Source organism: Haliotis cracherodii, unplaced genomic scaffold, assembly GCF_022045235.1.
Source record: "Haliotis cracherodii isolate W230 unplaced genomic scaffold, xgHalCrac1.p SCAF_8, whole genome shotgun sequence".
Lineage (NCBI taxonomy): Eukaryota > Metazoa > Mollusca > Gastropoda > Lepetellida > Haliotidae > Haliotis > Haliotis cracherodii.
The window spans coordinates 10,691,643-10,711,396 of NW_027266341.1; the positions used below are offsets into that span (position 1 = coordinate 10,691,643).

General features: G+C 42.0%; 1 protein-coding gene across 1 annotated transcript in view; it reads left to right on the top strand.

The window, feature by feature from the left end:
- The window catches only part of LOC139450794 (sodium channel and clathrin linker 1-like), a 28,513-nt gene that overhangs the window by 598 nt on the left and 8,161 nt on the right, over positions 1-19,754 (top strand). Inside the window, exons 2-14 of the mRNA XM_071232634.1 lie at positions 4,670-4,742; positions 4,984-5,039; positions 6,234-6,375; positions 8,525-8,596; positions 10,096-10,146; positions 10,537-10,607; positions 13,357-13,447; positions 14,238-14,329; positions 14,719-14,805; positions 15,281-15,371; positions 16,123-16,221; positions 16,644-16,715; positions 17,278-17,352. Of these exons, the coding sequence (XP_071088735.1) occupies positions 4,670-4,742; positions 4,984-5,039; positions 6,234-6,375; positions 8,525-8,596; positions 10,096-10,146; positions 10,537-10,607; positions 13,357-13,447; positions 14,238-14,329; positions 14,719-14,805; positions 15,281-15,371; positions 16,123-16,221; positions 16,644-16,715; positions 17,278-17,352 (1,072 nt within the window). The remainder of the gene's footprint in view (positions 1-4,669; positions 4,743-4,983; positions 5,040-6,233; positions 6,376-8,524; positions 8,597-10,095; positions 10,147-10,536; positions 10,608-13,356; positions 13,448-14,237; positions 14,330-14,718; positions 14,806-15,280; positions 15,372-16,122; positions 16,222-16,643; positions 16,716-17,277; positions 17,353-19,754) is intronic.

Sequence of the window (19,754 nt, forward strand, 5' to 3'; positions counted from 1 at the left end):
AGTTTGCATTTATCAGAATTTTATAATGTGGGTCAGGGGTGGCCCGTTGTCTAAGGCACTGCAGTTTTCTGCACAATGTGGGCTCTCCTTGGTGTGCCAGAAAGCTATCATGGAACTGTTCTAGGTGAACAATACCTTCCAAATGACGTGCTGGTTTTCTTGGGGAATTAGTCAGCAAAGAGCCAGAGTCACAGGAGACTAATCACAATTTTATTTACAAGAACAATTAACAATTTACAATATACTTAGAAATAACTGAGGGTGCCACAGAGAGTCGGTACACACTCTGGGCTGTGGGAGAGAGGTCTGCTTGGTAAGAGAGTCAAACCCCTTCTCTGCTAGAACTTGGCTACAGTATGTATTTAATGAAAGTTTGAACAATAGAAAGGAATTTGATTGGTTGATACACGATTGGTTGTGTCCTATGCTAAATGGATGGCTAGACGGAGGGGAATACTAAATCCTGTTTATCCTGTTGGACTGGCACTAATCTTGTTGACATATTTACTGGATGCTTTGAAAGAGATTAGGGTGTCACTATAGATGAGCTTGTGTGGGGCTAATCCTTAATGCCCTATAGACGAGCTTGTATGGGGGCTAATCCTTAAGGCACTATAGACGAGCTTGTATGGGGCTAATCCTTAATGAGTCTTAATTGAAGTAATGTTATTCTAATATACCCCGGTAGGTGATGACAGATATACTTAAATAAATATCCTTTGTCTGGGAGATGGGATCTTGATACCTTAGGCTAGCAACCATCTAAAAAGCTATAACTGAAACTACTGATATTTTATATATGCATTTTACCTGATGATAATTATTACTTGCTAAACTATAATTATATGAAATGGTGTATAAATATTACACCATGATAACTCATAAAAGCACTTGATGTAGATCTAATTATTATAAGATAACTTAGTATAAATGTTAACCATGATAACTTCCCCTCCGTCTGAAAAAGTTTGGACCCCAAACGTGTAAAAATAAAAATAATGAAGGCTTAGATGGACAATGTATAAAGTTAAACTGGTAGTAGTGAATAATAATTATTATAGAGTCTCTTTGATATAAGGAAAACATAATATAAAAATGCTGTCATCAGGGAATCTGGATGTGGAGCTGGCTTGTCTTGGCACTCTGTACTGGTGGTTTTATGGGTGATGTAGGAGGCCTTGAGTTCCACATCCTGGATTGGGGTTTGAGGATAGTTGGCTGTGTCCATTAGAGGTTTTACATGGAAACGAAGAAAAGAGAGTTAGCATGTTAAAAAAATTATGTCATATATAAATACTTCCTCCGTTTGTCTGTAATAGCTAGAAAATAAAACAAATTTGATAATTACGATGTAAAAGATCAGTACATAAGTATTACTAAATGGTGTCATGACCAGGACGAATGTATTGGTGGCAAAAAGGTGTATCATGGAAAAATAGTAATATCCTTCTATTTTTGGATACAATCATTAGACGAATTATATATACATATATGTGCATGTGCATATAACAAGTGCATCGATTTATTACACTAATACGTTATACAAAAGGTATTAGAAAGGTGTATATCCTTTTTAGAATTCTTTGTTAGTTTTCGTAACTATTTGGTTTGTTTCGCTTTGATTTTCGTTCGGTTCAATGTGATAGGGTTTGGTTTATTTTGCTTCAATCTTTTTGTCATCAACTTGAACACCTCCACATGATAAAACATGACCCAGAAAAGAAACTTTGTCCGTTGCAAAATTGCATTTGGATGGCTTTAGTGTCAATTTTGCCTGTTTCAGATAGTAAAATACTTGCTCCAAATGTTGGAGATGCTCTTCAAAGTTTTTGCTGTAAATTATCAAATCATCAATGTAGATCAGCGCAACCTTAAAAAGCAATTTTCTTAGCACTTTGCTCATGAGCTGTTGAAAACAAAGTGGAGAATTTGTCAAACCTTGGGGCAAACGTTTGAATTGATAAAGGCCTTGATGGGTGACGAAAGCAGTTTTATGCTTTGAATCTTCATGTAATGGCACTTGGAAGAAGCCATTAGCAAGGTCTAAAGTTGAGAAGATCTTAGCTTGTGCATTGGCGATGTTATCAACAACATCATCAAAAACTGGAAGAGGCCATGACATTGGTAAAGTGACAGAATTCAACTTTCTGTAGTCACAAACAAATCTAAATGAGCTATCACGTTTCTTGACTAGGATAATGGGAGCTGAATACATAGAAGTAGACTCCTCGATCAAATCATACTTCAGGAAATCATCTATAAGCTCTTCAGTGACTTTTTGGAGATGAGGGGATTGGCGATATGGTCTACACTTAACGGGTGGGTGGTCGCCAGTGTCAATGATATGCTGGTGCATGTCAGTCTTTCCTAAATCTGCAAGACTCTTTGAAAACATGTCTCTATTTTGTCCCAAGAATCTAAGTAGTCTGTGTCGTTGGTCTGGAGTCAGTTGTGTATTGGTCAAATCAAATCCTAATTCTTGTGCAATTTTAACATAATCCCTGGTGTCATTGTCTCTCTTCTCATTGTCGGTGTTAACGGTACTGATGAATGGTTGGTCAGAGCCGATTTCAAAAACAGAGTCTTTGTCAATGTAACTAAATTTGCCTACAACTGTACCCTTGTCAAGAACTTTTTCTTCTTGGGAGGGATTCATAAGCCTAAAGGTAGCAGTTTTGCTTTTCACTTTGGAAAGAGTTCTACCACCTGCTACTTCAGAATGAGCAGTGAGGGAAGCAATGGGTTCAATCAGGATGAGGGAATCCTCTTTGACCTCTGATAGTCTAACCTTGAAATGAATTTCACTCTGAGGGGGGATGTAAATCTGATCTATTGTTTTTGCTAATCCACTAATCTCTTGCACTGAATTGGCTATGAAATTGATATATTGCCTATCTGAGGTGCTGTTGTTAAGTATCAAGGAATGACAGCTATAATCTAAGACTGCATCATTGTCATCAAGGAAGTTTTCACCTAGTATCACTGCTTCTGGTAGTGTAGGCAGAACATAGAATCTTTGAGAAAATTCCTGATCCTCAATGACAAAATCTAACACAACTGAACCTAACACTTTATGCAATTCGCCGCCAACACCTTTAACCTGTGGAAAGGGTGAGTTTCCAAGAGTAAGGTTTTCAAAAGCTGTGCTCAGAAAAGCAGACGAAATACAACAAATGGATGCCCCTGTATCTACTAAACAATTTGTTGTTTTTGTGCCAAATTTTGCCTGAATTACACTTTTGGCAAGGGGCGTAACTAAAGACACTGTTGGAATTTCACTTTCAAAGTTACTTTCCATACCAGACTCCATATTTGCCATGACACCTATTAGTATGTACCGTACTAAATTAAAGGAAGACAAGTAATCAACAATGTAGTACTTACAATATTTGAAGACTTTTTCTTCCTTTGTTGGTGTCTTTGGAGGAGTTGGTTGTCTTTAATCCAGTGTTGAGGTCAGAGGTAGATGCAGCTTGCTTGTTATTCCATCAGATGATCACGGTTGGACATGTCCTCCAATGGGTTCTTGTAGTTGGTTGTAGTTAGTTCCTGGACTCCGTGGTTCCGAAAACGATGATTCTCCACCAATTTATCATGGAACTGTTCTAGGTGAACAATACCTTCCAAATGACGTGCTGGTTTTCTTGGGGAATTAGTCAGCAAAGAGCCAGAGTCACAGGAGACTAATCACAATTTTATTTACAAGAACAATTAACAATTTACAATATACTTAGAAATAACTGAGGGTGCCACAGAGAGTCGGTACACACTCTGGGCTGTGGGAGAGAGGTCTGCTTGGTAAGAGAGTCAAACCCCTTCTCTGCTAGAACTTGGCTACAGTATGTATTTAATGAAAGTTTGAACAATAGAAAGGAATTTGATTGGTTGATACACGATTGGTTGTGTCCTATGCTAAATGGATGGCTAGACGGAGGGGAATACTAAATCCTGTTTATCCTGTTGGACTGGCACTAATCTTGTTGACATATTTACTGGATGCTTTGAAAGAGATTAGGGTGTCACTATAGATGAGCTTGTGTGGGGCTAATCCTTAATGCCCTATAGACGAGCTTGTATGGGGGCTAATCCTTAAGGCACTATAGACGAGCTTGTATGGGGCTAATCCTTAATGAGTCTTAATTGAAGTAATGTTATTCTAATATACCCCGGTAGGTGATGACAGATATACTTAAATAAATATCCTTTGTCTGGGAGATGGGATCTTGATACCTTAGGCTAGCAACCATCTAAAAAGCTATAACTGAAACTACTGATATTTTATATATGCATTTTACCTGATGATAATTATTACTTGCTAAACTATAATTATATGAAATGGTGTATAAATATTACACCATGATAACTCATAAAAGCACTTGATGTAGATCTAATTATTATAAGATAACTTAGTATAAATGTTAACCATGATAAAGCTATGATCATGGGTTCGAATTCCGTACTCACCCTAATGATTTTTCTAGTTTTGTCAGCACCAGAACTGTGCTTGTGGGTTTTACCACAGTGGTAAATATCTAAGACCCGCGTCAAGCTGACACACTGATATTACTGAAGTACTATTCAAAACAGCATTAAGCACAACTCACTGTTATGTGAGTTATCTTATCTTGACTATGAAGGGGAAACGCATTTGACATCTGGTTTGTTTCAGTGGTTTGACTCCGCTGCTGATCGAGTATGATGGCATCATTCATGCACAAGAAGCTGAAATAAGTCATCAAAAGGTATGAAAAATACATTCATCTCACACTGACACACAGTTACATGATACATATGTGTGTTGTTTTTTCCTTGTTAAAGTTAGTTTGTGATTTTGACCTTTTCGGGAAATTTAATCCATATCATATTTGTGAATGTCCGATAATTTGAGAAAGATGACATTTCCTATTCCTTATCCCTATCCATGATCCATGTAGGACATGGTAGGAGACAGTCAATGCTGAAGGTATTTTATTTCTCTTTCAGGTTGAGCTGAGTAAACTAAGACAAGCCATTGATGAACTGCTTTCAGAAAATGAAAGGTGAGAATGAGTTTTACATTTCTTTTCTGCCAACCCAGTGACTTTGTTTAAAGAATGCTTAACTCACCCGGGGCCGCTTGCACAAATCTATGTCTCTGGTGTATGTCTATGTTTGGTTATGGGAGGTACAATAATCTTGGCACAAAGATTGCTTGCAAACTATGAACCAAGGGCAATAACCCAGTGTCAACATGGTCAAGTCTTTTTTTCTTTTTCAGAGCAATAAATGACATTATAATAAACAATAAGCTTTCTCCACAAATTCCAAAGCCTTCAAGTTGTGTCATAGTGTTTTGATTTAAGGTTTTTGTGTATCATGAATACACGCTAGTAGTTGATCAGCGCGCTATGGACAAATTGCATTGTGACTAATTCTGGTGTGTCATATGCATGTTACTGTTTAGCTTAGTGAAGACAAAAAAGGTTGTTGGTGCAAAGGATGAAAATTGTCATCTGATTGATACAGTCAGTCAGACAGTAATCTTGTATGGTCCAAGTCAGTGGATTTGTCTTGACTGGTACATGGCAGTGTTTTGCATCATGCACTATTCTGTCGCTGCTTAACATGTTCAAGCCAGGCATGGGGGCACGGGTGGCCCAATCATCTAAGGCGCAGCGATTCGCTGTGCAGAGTTGTATCCCCTGGGCACGCCAGAAACCTATGATTGTGGGTTCGAATCCCGGTTCGCCCCAATTATGTTTCTAGGTTTGTCAGCACCGTACCCGTGCACGTGGGTTTCACCGAAGTGGTAAACGTCTGAGACCTCCATCACTTCGGGCTTTTCTCCCACATTAAGCTGACACGCTGTGATATAACTGGAATAAAAGCAGCCTTTAAATCCAACTCACTCACTCACTCACTCAAGCCAGGCATGATTTAGAGATATATTTGCCAATATAATTGTAAAGGTGTCCCTGCACCCTCCCCCACGAAGTGACCAAATTCTCTGCTTTTACACATTTTTGTTTTAACATTTATATTTCTAGAGTATCTCTTTAGGAATTAAATACTTTTGACAACATTTCTTTTCTTTTCTTTTCTTTTGCCTCCTATATGTCAACATGCTGTCTGTGAAAACCTGTAACAAATAATAGGGACTGTCCTTAAACATGTTAAATCAATATAACTAGCCACCATTCGCTCCTTGGAATGTTTGTTTGTTGTGGTCTGATACGTTTAATGGACTGTTTCAGACTGGGTGGCGAACTCCGTGAGAATGTGGAAGCTCAGCTCTCAGTGGGGATGGGGATGGTGGGACTCTCCGGGGTGGATGAAGCACAAGATGACGACCAGATGCTGTACAACTTTCAGGAACAGCTGAAGATGGCTGCAGAGGTAGGGCAGGGTGGAAGATGACTGTATAGCGATGGGAAAAAAAGTTAGTCATTTACAAATACCTGTCGACAGAGGACAATAAAGCAGAAACATAAATGTTACAGATTTTACCTTATCCTGACTCCTACTTTTGCTTATCTCAAGTCATTTCCGAAAGGCGTGGAAACTTCCTGAACTGTGTTCCGGGAGAACAGTCAAACAGCTCACCCGAATGCACCCGTGGTCTGTGCATGCGCACTGGAAACATGTGACCTAGCTGGTATTACTCGTTAATCTCACACTTTCGCGTCAACTGAGTGGTTGGGGGAAACTTTCCTGAGCTTTGTAATCCTGACCATCCTATGAAAATTAATCTGTCCAGATGATGAACTCTGTGTATAAATAGTCATTGCAGAGGAGGCAGTTCAAAGAACAAATTTTCTGGTATCCAGAAAGCTAAGGACAAACAACAAGTCTTCTACCTTTCATAGGCCACAAGACAGGTCACGTGACCAGTCCAGCCGTGGGTGAGGGTCCCGAGAATGCCATGCCTACCGATGAAGCTAATCTGATGGACTACTGAGAACGTCCACCTCCAAAAGCTCATGTACAGCCCGCAACAGAGGTGGAAGGCTGGCAAGATATTGGAGGAATTGGGACAACATCAACATACTCAAGAAGGGCTACAAGTTAACTGTAAGTGAGTAACCACCTATCTCACTCAACCTGCCGCTCATCAGATATTAAGGAAGTACTGCAACCCAAGTTAACACAAGCCATCAACAATCTTCTCATCAAGGCAGCAGTTGAGATGGACCCCTAACTCCAGGTTTTTATTCACTGATCTTGGAACTCAAACGAAAAGTTTTGTTTAATCTACTAAAAGAAGGAATTCAACAAGAAGTATCTTAAAAAAACAGACAATTTCGGAATGCTACATCTTCGGCTGCTAAAGCAGTTGATAAAGCAGCATGATCATCTCATAAGCGTCAATCTAACAGACACCTACCTGCACATGCCCATCCATCCTCCACAAAGTTCCTGCGATTCCTGTTTTAAGGGCAACACGTCCAATGGGCAGTCCTGCCCTTTGGATTTTCTATGGCCTCGTGGTTGTTTTCCTGAATGACTAAACCAGTTGTAGCTTTCCTGTACAACAAGGGGATCTGATGTACCTTCTGCCTGGATGATGGAATTAAGCTTATCAAGCAGTAGAACTACTCAGACATCAATTGAACTTCACCCTGAAATTGTTAACTCAACTTGGTTGATCAATTATCAGAAATCAGAATCTCAAGTTTGTAGGGATCAGATTTCTCACAAAGCAGAATCTTATTCAAGGGCCAGAAGATCGGTGGATAACGATTCAAAGCTATCTTCCAACAGCTATTCATGGACAGACCAGTCAACCAGCTGCAAGGTCTACTCACGTCCTCTCGAGCACTGATGGTAAGAGGCAGACTGCAAGTATGTCCCATTCAGAGATTCTTAAGACCATTCCTAGACCATCCAGACCTCAAACTTCTACATCCACAAAGATTGAAGAAAAACCTGCATTCGTGGACAATCAATGTCTGCGGAGGAACCTTTTTGAACGAGCTGGTTTGCCATCAGCATCTGTTAGTTGACACCTGCCTGCAAGGGTGGGTGCTTCCTTCATTGAAGAGTAACTTCAGGGATATATTCAGCAGAAGGAAACCTCCTCCACATCAACGATCTAGAGTTCGAGGCAGTCATCAGAGATATCACTCATTGGGCTCCACAGCTGAAGCACAAGTTGTTGATGATAAGAACAGGCAACTCAACTGTGGCATTCTCCATAATTCTCAAACAACAAGGTCTGTGGCCCTTCAATCTCATTAAAATCAGATCTAAGTTCTTGCTGCCGCTAAACAAAGATCTGAGGACATCCCATTATGGATCAAGTCAGAATGACCTTTACCATATACCGTATCCTAGTATACCGTCTTGGTCGTGTTTCGGTACTCATGCACAGACCAGGAGTGCGTTCAGATGAGCTGTTTTGTCTGTTCTCCCGGAACACAGTTCAGGAGGTTTCTGCTATGTTTCGGAAATGAGTTTAGATAAGCAACAGTATGAGTCAGAATAAGTATAAAAGATTTACTCTAAGATATATATGTTGTTGCAAATGAGATTCTCTTGTCCACAGGAGAGGGAATCAGCTGAGCAGAAATGGAGAGCAGCATCTCAGGAGATTGACCGTCTGGAGAAAGAGCTGGAGGTCAGTCAGGGTCACTTCAGTAATTGAATAAACACTTTGTATAATGTAAGAAATAAACGACCAGTGGGAGTTCTTTATCGTACAGTAAAACACTGCATGGAGAATGAACCACTCGGGACTGCACTCATTCTCCCTATAGTGTTTTATCGTACGAAAGTCGATTGTTATTTTCATGAGATATCAACATTATGAACAACCTCTTTAAGGATGTTGATAAAATGTACAAGCTCCCTAATTTTAATCATGATGCATCCCAGAAATAGCATCCAACCTCGACTATGTCTGACAAGTCCATTTTAGGAACAGGTGGGTTAAGTTTGGTATTTCCCACATATTCTCACAATCCCTCACATCAATTACCTGTACCTTTTCTTCCAATAACGATTGTAATTTCTCTCCCACGTTTGAATGCGAGTACTCAGTCCCTACGTTTATCTGTGTAGCCAGGCTACATCTATGGGGAAGAACTCATTAGACACTTCCCTCTCAAAAATAATGTCATCCAATATATAACGTCATCCCGTTGTAAGCGCATGTTCGAATCTCCAGAAATGACGTCATGATAGAACAATGTTTTATCATGAAAGAAACCATGCTTCATTCATTGTTCATTGTTGCGATTTATCCCGTAGCTATGTTATATATGTATAATGTCACTTCACAGGTTGTGTGGGCACATGTGGCTATGTTTCGTTAAATAATAAAATGAGGCTGCATATATCTCACGGAAGTCAATGAGCCTCAGCGCTCCAGATAAGATGCGTATCTGCATAAAATACGCATTAGAAATGCAGAAATACACAGTAAAATATAATCCAAGCGTATCAAATACGCAACGAACATTACAGATACGCTACAAAAATAAAACTTGTGTGTATCATCAAAACATTGTGAAGTAACCCTGCGTATTAGATTAGCAAATCAGCAACTTATTTTGAAATTATAAACGGGCATTCCGTCAAGCTTGCCAAACTCCAAGATGACAGTTACATCATGATCATTTGCCATCACACTTTCTTGTGGAAGTATTGTCATATTTTTTAGTCCTATAAAGCTCTCGAACCCAGTTTGCAGGGACTACATGAATAGTGTTTTTAAATATTTAACTCAAATACCCACATGTGTAAAAACTAGTGGGTAACAGAAATTTGAATACCCAGATAGAATTACTGATACCCAATGATTTTAAAATGCATGGGTAAAATACCTACATCACCAAAAGCTTATCTGGAGCTCTGAGTCTTGCTCTGTGCATGAAGCTTGTGTGAATGCAACCGTTGCCTGATGTTGAAGCAGTGTTATGGCTGCAAGGTTGTGGCACATGTTCTGTGACAAATATTGCCGTTTTCACGATGTATATGCGAGTGCTTGTTGGTTTTCCTCCTGCTCGAACCAAGTCATGTCGTCAGTTAAACATAGCAAGTACACCACAAGGTGGTATATTAATAGGGAACATAACTTCTGCATTTGACAGCAAGTTGTAAAACACTGTGTTCCAGGCTGAGAAGGAGTCTCATCAATGGAGGGTAGTGGAGCAGCAGGCACATCAGGTACAGGGATGCAATCACCTCCTCCGTTTTCAATTTTAATGTTTTCTTGGAGCTTTCATTAGACTGAGATTCTAATGGCTATGGAAACACCATGTTCTGGATTCTCTGTGTGCTTCAAAGACACTGCTCTTGCAAAAACATTACTCTCACATGTCAGCATATTATTTTACTTCACGTAAAACAAATGCGTAAATTCTGTGGCCTTTGTAGCATTTGGTTTTTTTAATATTAAACTGTTAGTTTTGAAAATTATTGCCTCATAACCTGTTGTTGTTATTGTTGAGAATTAAGGATATTACTTCATATTTGACTTGGAACTATGAGGATAACGCAAGTAGAGTGTTGTGAGCTGTATATTGCTGCAAGTGTACCGTGTACTGTGTTTCCCAGGTGAAGGAGCAGTACATGGAGAGTATGGCCTCTGTCACAGCCCAGGTGGACACCCTGCAGGAAGAGCTGAGGTGAGAGGGAATTAACAATAGTCCACTGCCTGATGCTGGGAGTGACAGGTTGAACCTCCTGTAGGGACTCCAGGGCTCCGGAGCCTGCTCCATCATGGGTCTGGGTAAGACGACACGAATACATGACCAAGGGAGGTAACTCACAATATGTGTTGCAGACATGGAAGGGAAACAGTACAGTATCTTAACACATAGATAAGTGTTGAGAAAAAAGTCAAAGTGTCAACTGTGTGTCATATTACCATTGAAATCTAGTACTTAGGCACAGATACTATCACTTTTGTATCCATCACAGTCCTGAAGGCCAAGAGTGGGACAGGACTCCATTCAACAAAGCAATCTTATGACTGTCATAATTCTATGTCAAGGTATGGAAGCTACAATAGCCATAACACTCGCTTTGTTGAATTAGAGCCAGGTTCCCAGAATCCCATACAAAGTGCTGACTATGGAGGATTCATTGGTCAGACTCCGTGGCAGGGCTGGTTGTGTGTCCTCGCACTATGCTGGAGTGGGTCACAGTGCTACAGATAAGCAGCGTATTTGCGTAAAATACTCCCGAAATATATTAAAAACCCAATTACTTTCAATTAACTTGCATACAGAAATGTATGCATTAAATGAAAAACTCAAATGTACAAATGCGTAAATACCCAATGAAGCTTTTTCAGCATGCATTTAAAGGAGCTATTTTCCGAAAGAAAAATACGAGCTAATTTACTTTCCAAGTCAAGCCTATTTATTTAGAACAGCTACAGTAAACTTTGGTTATAGCGAACATGCGTATGTACATCTATATTTTTTTTTAAATCTTAAAATGTTCACTAATTTGGGGAAAAACCAAATAGAGTGATGAATGGACGAGTGAAAAAATATTGGTTACCCAATGAAAAGTGTAATAACCCAATTAAAATAGAAACCCTAGAGTAAAAACTCAATTGCTCGAAAAGTTATCTAGAGCTCTGGGGTCCGGCTTTTGATCATGGTTGATTATCTCCAGGATCCTGTGCACTACCTGGAATATTGCTGACTGTTGCATTAAACAACATTCACTCACTCAAATGCAAAAACTTGCATGAATCCATGCTCATGATATCAACCACTGGATTGTCAAGTCCAGACTTGAATATTTACAGACTGCCGTCATACAGACAGAATATTGCTGAGTGCAGCGTTAAACAACAAACAAACGAAAGCAAAAACTCTGTTGACATTAGTGTTGTGATATAACTGAAACACTTCTTAAAGCAGTGGTAGTCCCAGCTCACTCACTCACTCACACAAATTTAAAGCCTTGGCGATGACCACAAAGTAAGACCCAGGTTTGCTTTCACACAGATTTATAAGGACATTCATATTTTATTTCAATGTCAGAATGCAACCTCTTTACACTCTTAAAATATCCAAGTCCACACAGCAGTATTTTCAATATTATTCATTAATCAGGTTACTCGTTTACTATTCTCACCGACAAAAGAAACATGAATACCAAATATGTTGGTGAATATATGAAGAATTACTCATATTCAAGAGCTATCAGATTGGTTTGATGCACAACGAACATACTGGTATGTTGTGTGAACCAATGCTTATGAAAGCATCACATTTGACGTCTTAGATCCATAACTCGAGATGCACCATTTGTCTCGTGTAGGATTAACATATAAAGTTTGGAAATCACATGCAGCATATAGTGATAAGAATAAAGACACTCTGTGGTAACACTTGACCGATTGTTAGTTTTGTCATTAATTGGTAGACATTGGAAACATCTCATCTGAACATACATACTTCTCTATATGTTTCTGTGGTTTGCGTTTCTTTTGGTGGTGAGTATATTAGTGGAAGAGGTTTTCAGCTCTCATTCTGGCATCAGATAGGAGATATCACAATATGTTATCTGTGATGGTTTAAGTGTTGTATTCCACTCACTACTTACCTGAGGACCACATCCTTGTTCTAGTGGATGGAGCATCTGCCCAGGGAGCAGGTCAGTGGTTCAATCCCTCTCATGTCAAATGACACTAACAGATGGTACTTGTTGTTTTCCTGCCTGGCCGCTCAGAACAAGTGACACTTGTTTCCTGGCCCAGGGATCATGACTAGTACAAGAAGCTCATTTTGGTGTTATCATATAGGCCATCATCTTCCTGAGGCAAGCGCATCCTCTATCCTTTTCATCAAAGTCTTGTTTCCATCCTCGGCACATCAAGCCCACTTTCCTGTGCTAAATATGATTGTCCAATCAGAGAACATTTCACAAAATCAACATCCACGACTGTTCACCTTCGTATGGAAGTGATTTACCGCTGACTGTCTTTGTTGACATGAATATGTCTTTTTCATCTTTTACAACCCCAACTGTTGCCTATGTTTTGGTGTCAGGGATGGAATTGCGATTGTTTTCGTTATCTGATCGACTAGGTCGCCATCTTTGTGAAGCTATATGAGATAAGAACAGTGATGTGATTGGATATTGTGTTTTACAATGGGGAAAATTCATGATCTACGACCTTGATGTGGCAAGGGTAGAAACTAGGCTTTGATCTAGGCTAGTGGAAACGCTTGCCTCGGGAATAGAATATCATTGGCTGGGCTTACTAGTCCAAACAGTATTCTCGGAACCGTGACTCTGGACTTGTGGCTAACATTATAGACTTGTAATATATGTTCATTAAGAATGGTTGCCTGTTTGAAGATTGAATGCACTTCAGAACACATCAGAAGACCGTACAATACACTGTTCCAGGCAAGCCAGGACGGAGTTAGTGACCTCTGAACAGGTGATGAAGGACCAGAAGAGGACAATAGCTGACCTGCAGTCGCAGCTCTCATGGAAGGTGAGATCATGTACACCAGGCACATGCACACACACATACTGAATATCACTTTCCAGACGTAAAGGGAACGGTTATAACGAACTCAAAGCGATCACTCATTTTAGTTCGTAATAACCGTAGTTCGTTGTAAGCATATATACATCAAATGGCCGGGACTAAAAAATAAGTTAGTTATATCCGTCAGTTCATTATAAGTGTATTCGTTATAAATGTAGTTTACTGTATATGAAAAGCAAACAATGTTGATCAGTTTGCTTACTTTTTTGTTATTTTTTCTGACCCACCAGATTCTTTGTATGGTACACATTTCAACGATATGCTGAGATGTAATGATATGCTTACTTCGTATACGAGATCTCGATACAGTACTTCTATTTCAAAAGTTGCTAGTGGGTCAGAAACATAGGCTAGTGGTCACTGTGAATTTTTATTGCAGGGAAATACAAGAGAATCTGCATTAGCTGCTTATTACTCACGTTCTTACACCAATATAACTTGCAATGTAATGTATCATATTTATCGCGACACAGGGGTTGTAAATGGATGTATTGTATCCTGATACGAGGCCCAAAATGTATTACCGTATCGTTACACAAATATTCAACAGACCTGTATAACTGTCCAGAATTAACACACTGTTGTTAGTTTGTTGACCACCCTTGACCTGGGCCCACTTGCACAAAGCGATCTTAGCGCTACAACTATTGTAAGCCTATGTAAAAGAATAGGAGTTACGATCATCTTAGCGCTAAGATCACTGATCACGCGAGTGAATTGTTTGTGTTGTCAGGATCAAGAGAAAGCAGATGTAATATTCAAGGAAGGCATCACAGACACAAAGATGATTGAACTGAAAAAAATCATGGATGATCTCAAACACCAGTAAGTAGATGTATCTCCAAGCTTCACATTTGATAAATACACAAGACTGGGAGGGTTGCTCAGAACTCAAACAATTCACAATCACTGGGTCTGAAGAGGGTCATCAGCACAAGTTTTATCTAAAGCTTTGAAGATTTTGCTTAACTAAGATTCAGTCTTAGACTGGATCATGAAATGACCTTAGCAGCATCCAGACTAAGTCTAAGCCTGAGACCGTCATCATGGGACACACACACGTTAACATACTACCGTAATCACAGAACTCTTCAACCAAGGGAGATACGAAAGTTGCGATGTGTATATATATGTATGGATGTAAGTTATTTTCATGATGCAGGGGCCAGGAAACAAATGTCACACACTCTTTGATGGATGGATATCAATTTCAGACTGTCACTGGCCAGTAGAGAAAGTGGAGAGCTGAAGCGAGAAAAGTTCGCCATGGAGACTAGGGTCTCAGAGCTTCAGAGGAGGAAGTGAGTTTCAGCTCTTGTTGTTTTCAGGATAGATTTTACTGTTGCTACATCAAATGTTCTTCAAACAATTATGGGGGGCGGTCAGGTAGCCTAGTGGTTAAAGCGTTCGCCGAAGACCCGGGTTCGATTCCCGACATGGGTACAATGTGTGAAGTCCATTTCTGGTGTCCCCCTGCCGTGATATTGCTTGAATATTGCTAAAAGCGGCGTAAAACCATACTCACACACTCAAACACTCATGGTCCAAATCACCATTTACCACCTGGATCCTTGGTCAGAATGGTCACATTGGGTCTATTTCTTGTTGTCATATTTGTTTGGCAGGGCCCCATTTCATAAAGCAATAACAATGACTCATATACCTTAACACAGACTGAAGGAAGTCAGTGAGTCATGCTCACTAATTGTAATGGTCTCCTGACAAAAAAAAACAAACTGTATGGCACCCAGCTGAGCGTGATGTGTGTGGTTACAGTTTTGAGCTGGAGGAGAAGGAAACGGATGCCATCATGAGAGTGCGGGATGCGGTACAGATGGTGGAGAATGCCGTGCTGGAGAAGGATCAGGTAAGTCTATGGTCAACACCTGGATTTTACACTGGAAAAAGAATGGAAACAATTTGAGGCCTTTTATTTCACACCTCTGGTGCTTTCTAAATGCATTTAAAATTCTAAAAACAAACTTTATAACATTTTGGAATTCTTTGAGGAACGTTAGTTTGTTTCATTCTTTGTTATCCCCTTTTCACTTTATTGTGATATTGTTTGTCATCAAAATTTGCACTCATAATAAAATGTGGGGAAAAGACAAAAACACTATCCTGTGTTAGTGCCATGAAGTTCATGATAGAGCATGCAAGGTGCAATCTTGCACTAAAACTACCCTGTGTTAGTGCCATGAAGTTCATGATAGAGCATGCAAGGTGCAATCTTGCACTTAAACTATCCTGTGTTAGTGCCCTGATGTTCATGACATAGCATGCAAGGTGCAATCTTGCACTAAAACTATCCTGTGTTAGTGCCCTGATGTTCATGATATAGCATGCAAGGTGCAATCTTGCACTAAAACTATCCTGTGTTAGTGCCATGATGTTTATGATAGAGCATACGAGGTGCACTCTTGCACTAAAACTATCCTGTGTTAGTGCCATGATCTTTATGATAGAGCATACGAGGTGCAATCTTGCACTAAAACTATCATATGGGAGTAAGGAGACAGGACAGGCGTAGTGGTGCCAGAGCTTTGTGGAAAGTGCCTTGATCATACTCTAGGGGTCCTGCAAGACGTGAGTAAGATCTTCCACAAATTGTGTTTCAGGCGGAGGTGCAGAGTCGCCAGAAAGACGACGAGATTGAACAGATGCAGGATGTTGTCAGTAAACTCATCAATGAGGCAGGAGTACGGACACGGCAAGAGGTAGGAAGCGTTGTATTCCTTGGCCTGGCCTTGACCAGGTGGTAGAGTGTGTGAGTGAGTGGGGATTAATGCAGTTCAACAGTGTTTCAGTAATGGCCAGAATGCATGCATGAACCATGGCATGTTAACAAGGGGAACTGCATAAAGGAATGCAGGTCGTAGATGTTAATCTTGGATTCAAAGCAGCAGATCCTGGTATGGCGAAGGGATGCAACTCCGTACTGGGTTGCCAACATCAATAGGTAGACCTGGACGTGGGCCCAGTTCCCTGAATCAATGCTATTTTAGTCCATGTCAGATTAGGTGTTGGATGATATCTTATCAATACAAATTTGGTAAATCTATGTTAAAATGGGTATTTTGTGATGTTAGCACTCTGAATAGGGCCATGTATAACTGATGCCTATACTTTGTCCCCATAGGTTGATGCAGTGAGGAAACAGTGCAATGAGAGAATCGTGAAACTCACCGATGAAGTCCATTCCCTGGAGATGGTGAGCCTGAGTTACTGTCACCACAGTGTCTTGTCTCCAGTTTATGTTACCACTTTTGCTGTTGCAAAGTTGACACAATGTATGGACAACAACGTCTTTAATAACTGTTAATGCAACGTGTCAGTATAGATCCTTATACTGTTGTCAAGCAAGTCAATCTTTCCACACAACGGTATAAGGACCTATACCAAAACGTCGCCTTTACAGTATTAAAGAAGTTGTTATCCATAAATTGTGTCTTCTTTGTCATCCATCAACTTCTAAGTAATGCCTATCAAACAATTCACCTTTGCTGTTGCTTTCTTCTTTTTGGAAAGATCTATTCATGGCAATGTTTTTGTACAAAATGTAATGAATTTTGGTATTTGTTTAGTTAGTTGTAGGATTGGCATAATTTTTCATAAAATTAAATTAAAATTTCATTAAATCTTTGCGTGAAGATTCTAAGAATTTATCACTTGTAGTTCATTATTTCATATATGCTGATTAGCAGTAAATGTGGATAGTTTGAAGTTTGATGGTCATAGTTTAGAATTAAGTAAACAACATGATGACATTCCAGGAAGGGGCGGAGCGGGAGGCCCAGATTGAGAGACTGGTGAGGGAGAAGAGATCCGTGGAGTCCGAGTTGGAAAAGGTCAGTGATATATCTCAAAACAATTCCAACAATATCTCTGTCTAATTCTTTTAGCAGTCTGATTCAAGACAAGCCTTGAATGAGCATCCAGTGCTGACCATTCACTCGACCACATGTGTGAATTGTCAGGTCGACACTTGATTATTTATAGTCTTCCCCATTCACTGACACCTTCCCTACCCTTACCCTGGCCCCTGGCCCAACACCTACCTGGCCCCTGGCCCAACACCTACCTGGCTCCATCCCAACACCTACCTGCCTCCATCCCAACACCTACCTGGCCCCTAACCCAACTCCTACCTGGCCCCTAACCCTACACCTATCTGCCTTCATCCCAACACCTACCTAGCCCCTATCCCAACACCTACCTGGCCCCTAACCCAACACCTACCTGCCTCCATCCCAACACCTACCTGGCCCCTAACCCAACACCTACCTGGCCCCTAACCCAACACCTACCTGGCCCCTATCCCAACACCTACCTGGCTCCCATTCCAACACCTACCTGGCCTCCATCCCAACACCTACCTTGCCCCCATCCCAACACCTACCTGGCCTCCATCCCAACACCTACCTGGCCCCCATCCCAACACCTACCTGGCCCCTGTCCCGACACCTACCTGGCCCCCATCCCAACACCTACCTGGCTCCATCCCAACACCTACCTGGGCCCCATCCCAACACCTACCTGGCCCCCATCCCGACACCTACCTGGCCCCTATCCCAACACCTACCTGGCTCCATCCCAACACCTACCTGGCCCCCATTCCAACACATACCTTGCTCCATCCCAACACATACCTGGCCCCTGTCCCGACACCTACCTGGCCCCCATCCCAACACCTACATGGCTCCATCCCAACACCTACCTGGCCCCTGTCCCAACACCTAACTGGCCCTTATCCTGACACCTTCCTGGCCCCTATCCTGACACCTACCTGGCCCCCATCCCAACACCTACCTGGCTCTAACCCAACACCTACCTGTCCCCTGTCCCGACACCTACCTGGCCCCTATCCTGACCCCCATCCCAACACCTACCTGGCCCCCTACCCAACACCTACCTGGCCCCCATCCCAACACCTACCTGGCCCCCATCCCAACACCTACCTGGGTCCATCCCAACACCTACCTGGCTCCATCCCAACACCTACCTGGCCCCTATCCAAACACCTACTTTACCCCTATCCCGAAACCTACCTGGCCCCTGGCCCAACACCTACCTGGGCCCTATCCCAACACCTAACTGGCCCCTATCCTGACACCTACCTGGGCACTATCCCAACACGTATGTGGTCCTTATCCCCTATAAGGCCCTGGACCCTACCCAGACCCCTGCCCTGATCCTACCTGGCCCCTATCCCAACACCTACCTGGCTCCTATTCCGACATCTACCTGGCCCCTATTCCGACACCTACCAGGGCCCTTACCCTGACACCTACCTCCAACCTATCCCGACACCTACCTGGCCCCTATCCCAACATCTACATGGCCCCTATTCCGACACCCACCCGACAACTACCTCTGACCTATCCCAACACCTACCTGGCCCCTATCCCTACACCTACCTGGCCCCCGTCCCAACACCTACCTGGCGCCTATCCTGACACCTACCTGGCCCCCGTCCCAACACCTATGAGGGGCGTTCAATAAGTTTTGCAACTTGGCCATTTGTGTTTACACAAACAATGTCAACTTGTGGCAGGTGTGACACTAGTCATAACATCATGTTGACACGTGTCATAACAAGTTCCAGACACAACAATAAGTTAGATGTTGGACACCTACCTGGGCCCTATCCCAACACCTACCTGGCCCCTATCCTGACATCTACCTGGGCCCTATCCCAACACCTACCTGGGCCCTATCCCAACACCTACCTGACCCCTATCCTGACATCTACCTGGGCCCTATCCCGACACCTTCCTGGGCCCTATCCTAATACCTACCTGGCCCCTATCCCGACACCTACCTGGGCCCTATCCTGACATCTACCCTGGCCCTATCCCAACACCTATCTTGGCCCTAACCCGACACCTACCTGGGCCCTATCCCGACACCTACCTGGGCCCTATCCCAATACCTACCTGGCCCCTATCCTGACACCTACCTGGGCTCTATCAAGACATCTACCTGGCCCCTATCCCGACACCTACCTGGGCCCTATCCCGGAACCTACCTGGGCCCTATCCCGACAACTACCTGTGCCCTATCCCAACACCTACCTGGGCCCTATCCTGACACCTACCTGGCCCCTATCCCGACACCTACCTGGGCCCTATCCCGACACCTACCTGGGCCCTATCCCAACACCTACCTGGGCCCTATCCTGACACCTACCTGGGCCCTATCCCGACACGTACCTCGGCCCTATCCCAAAACCTACCTGGGCCCTATCCCG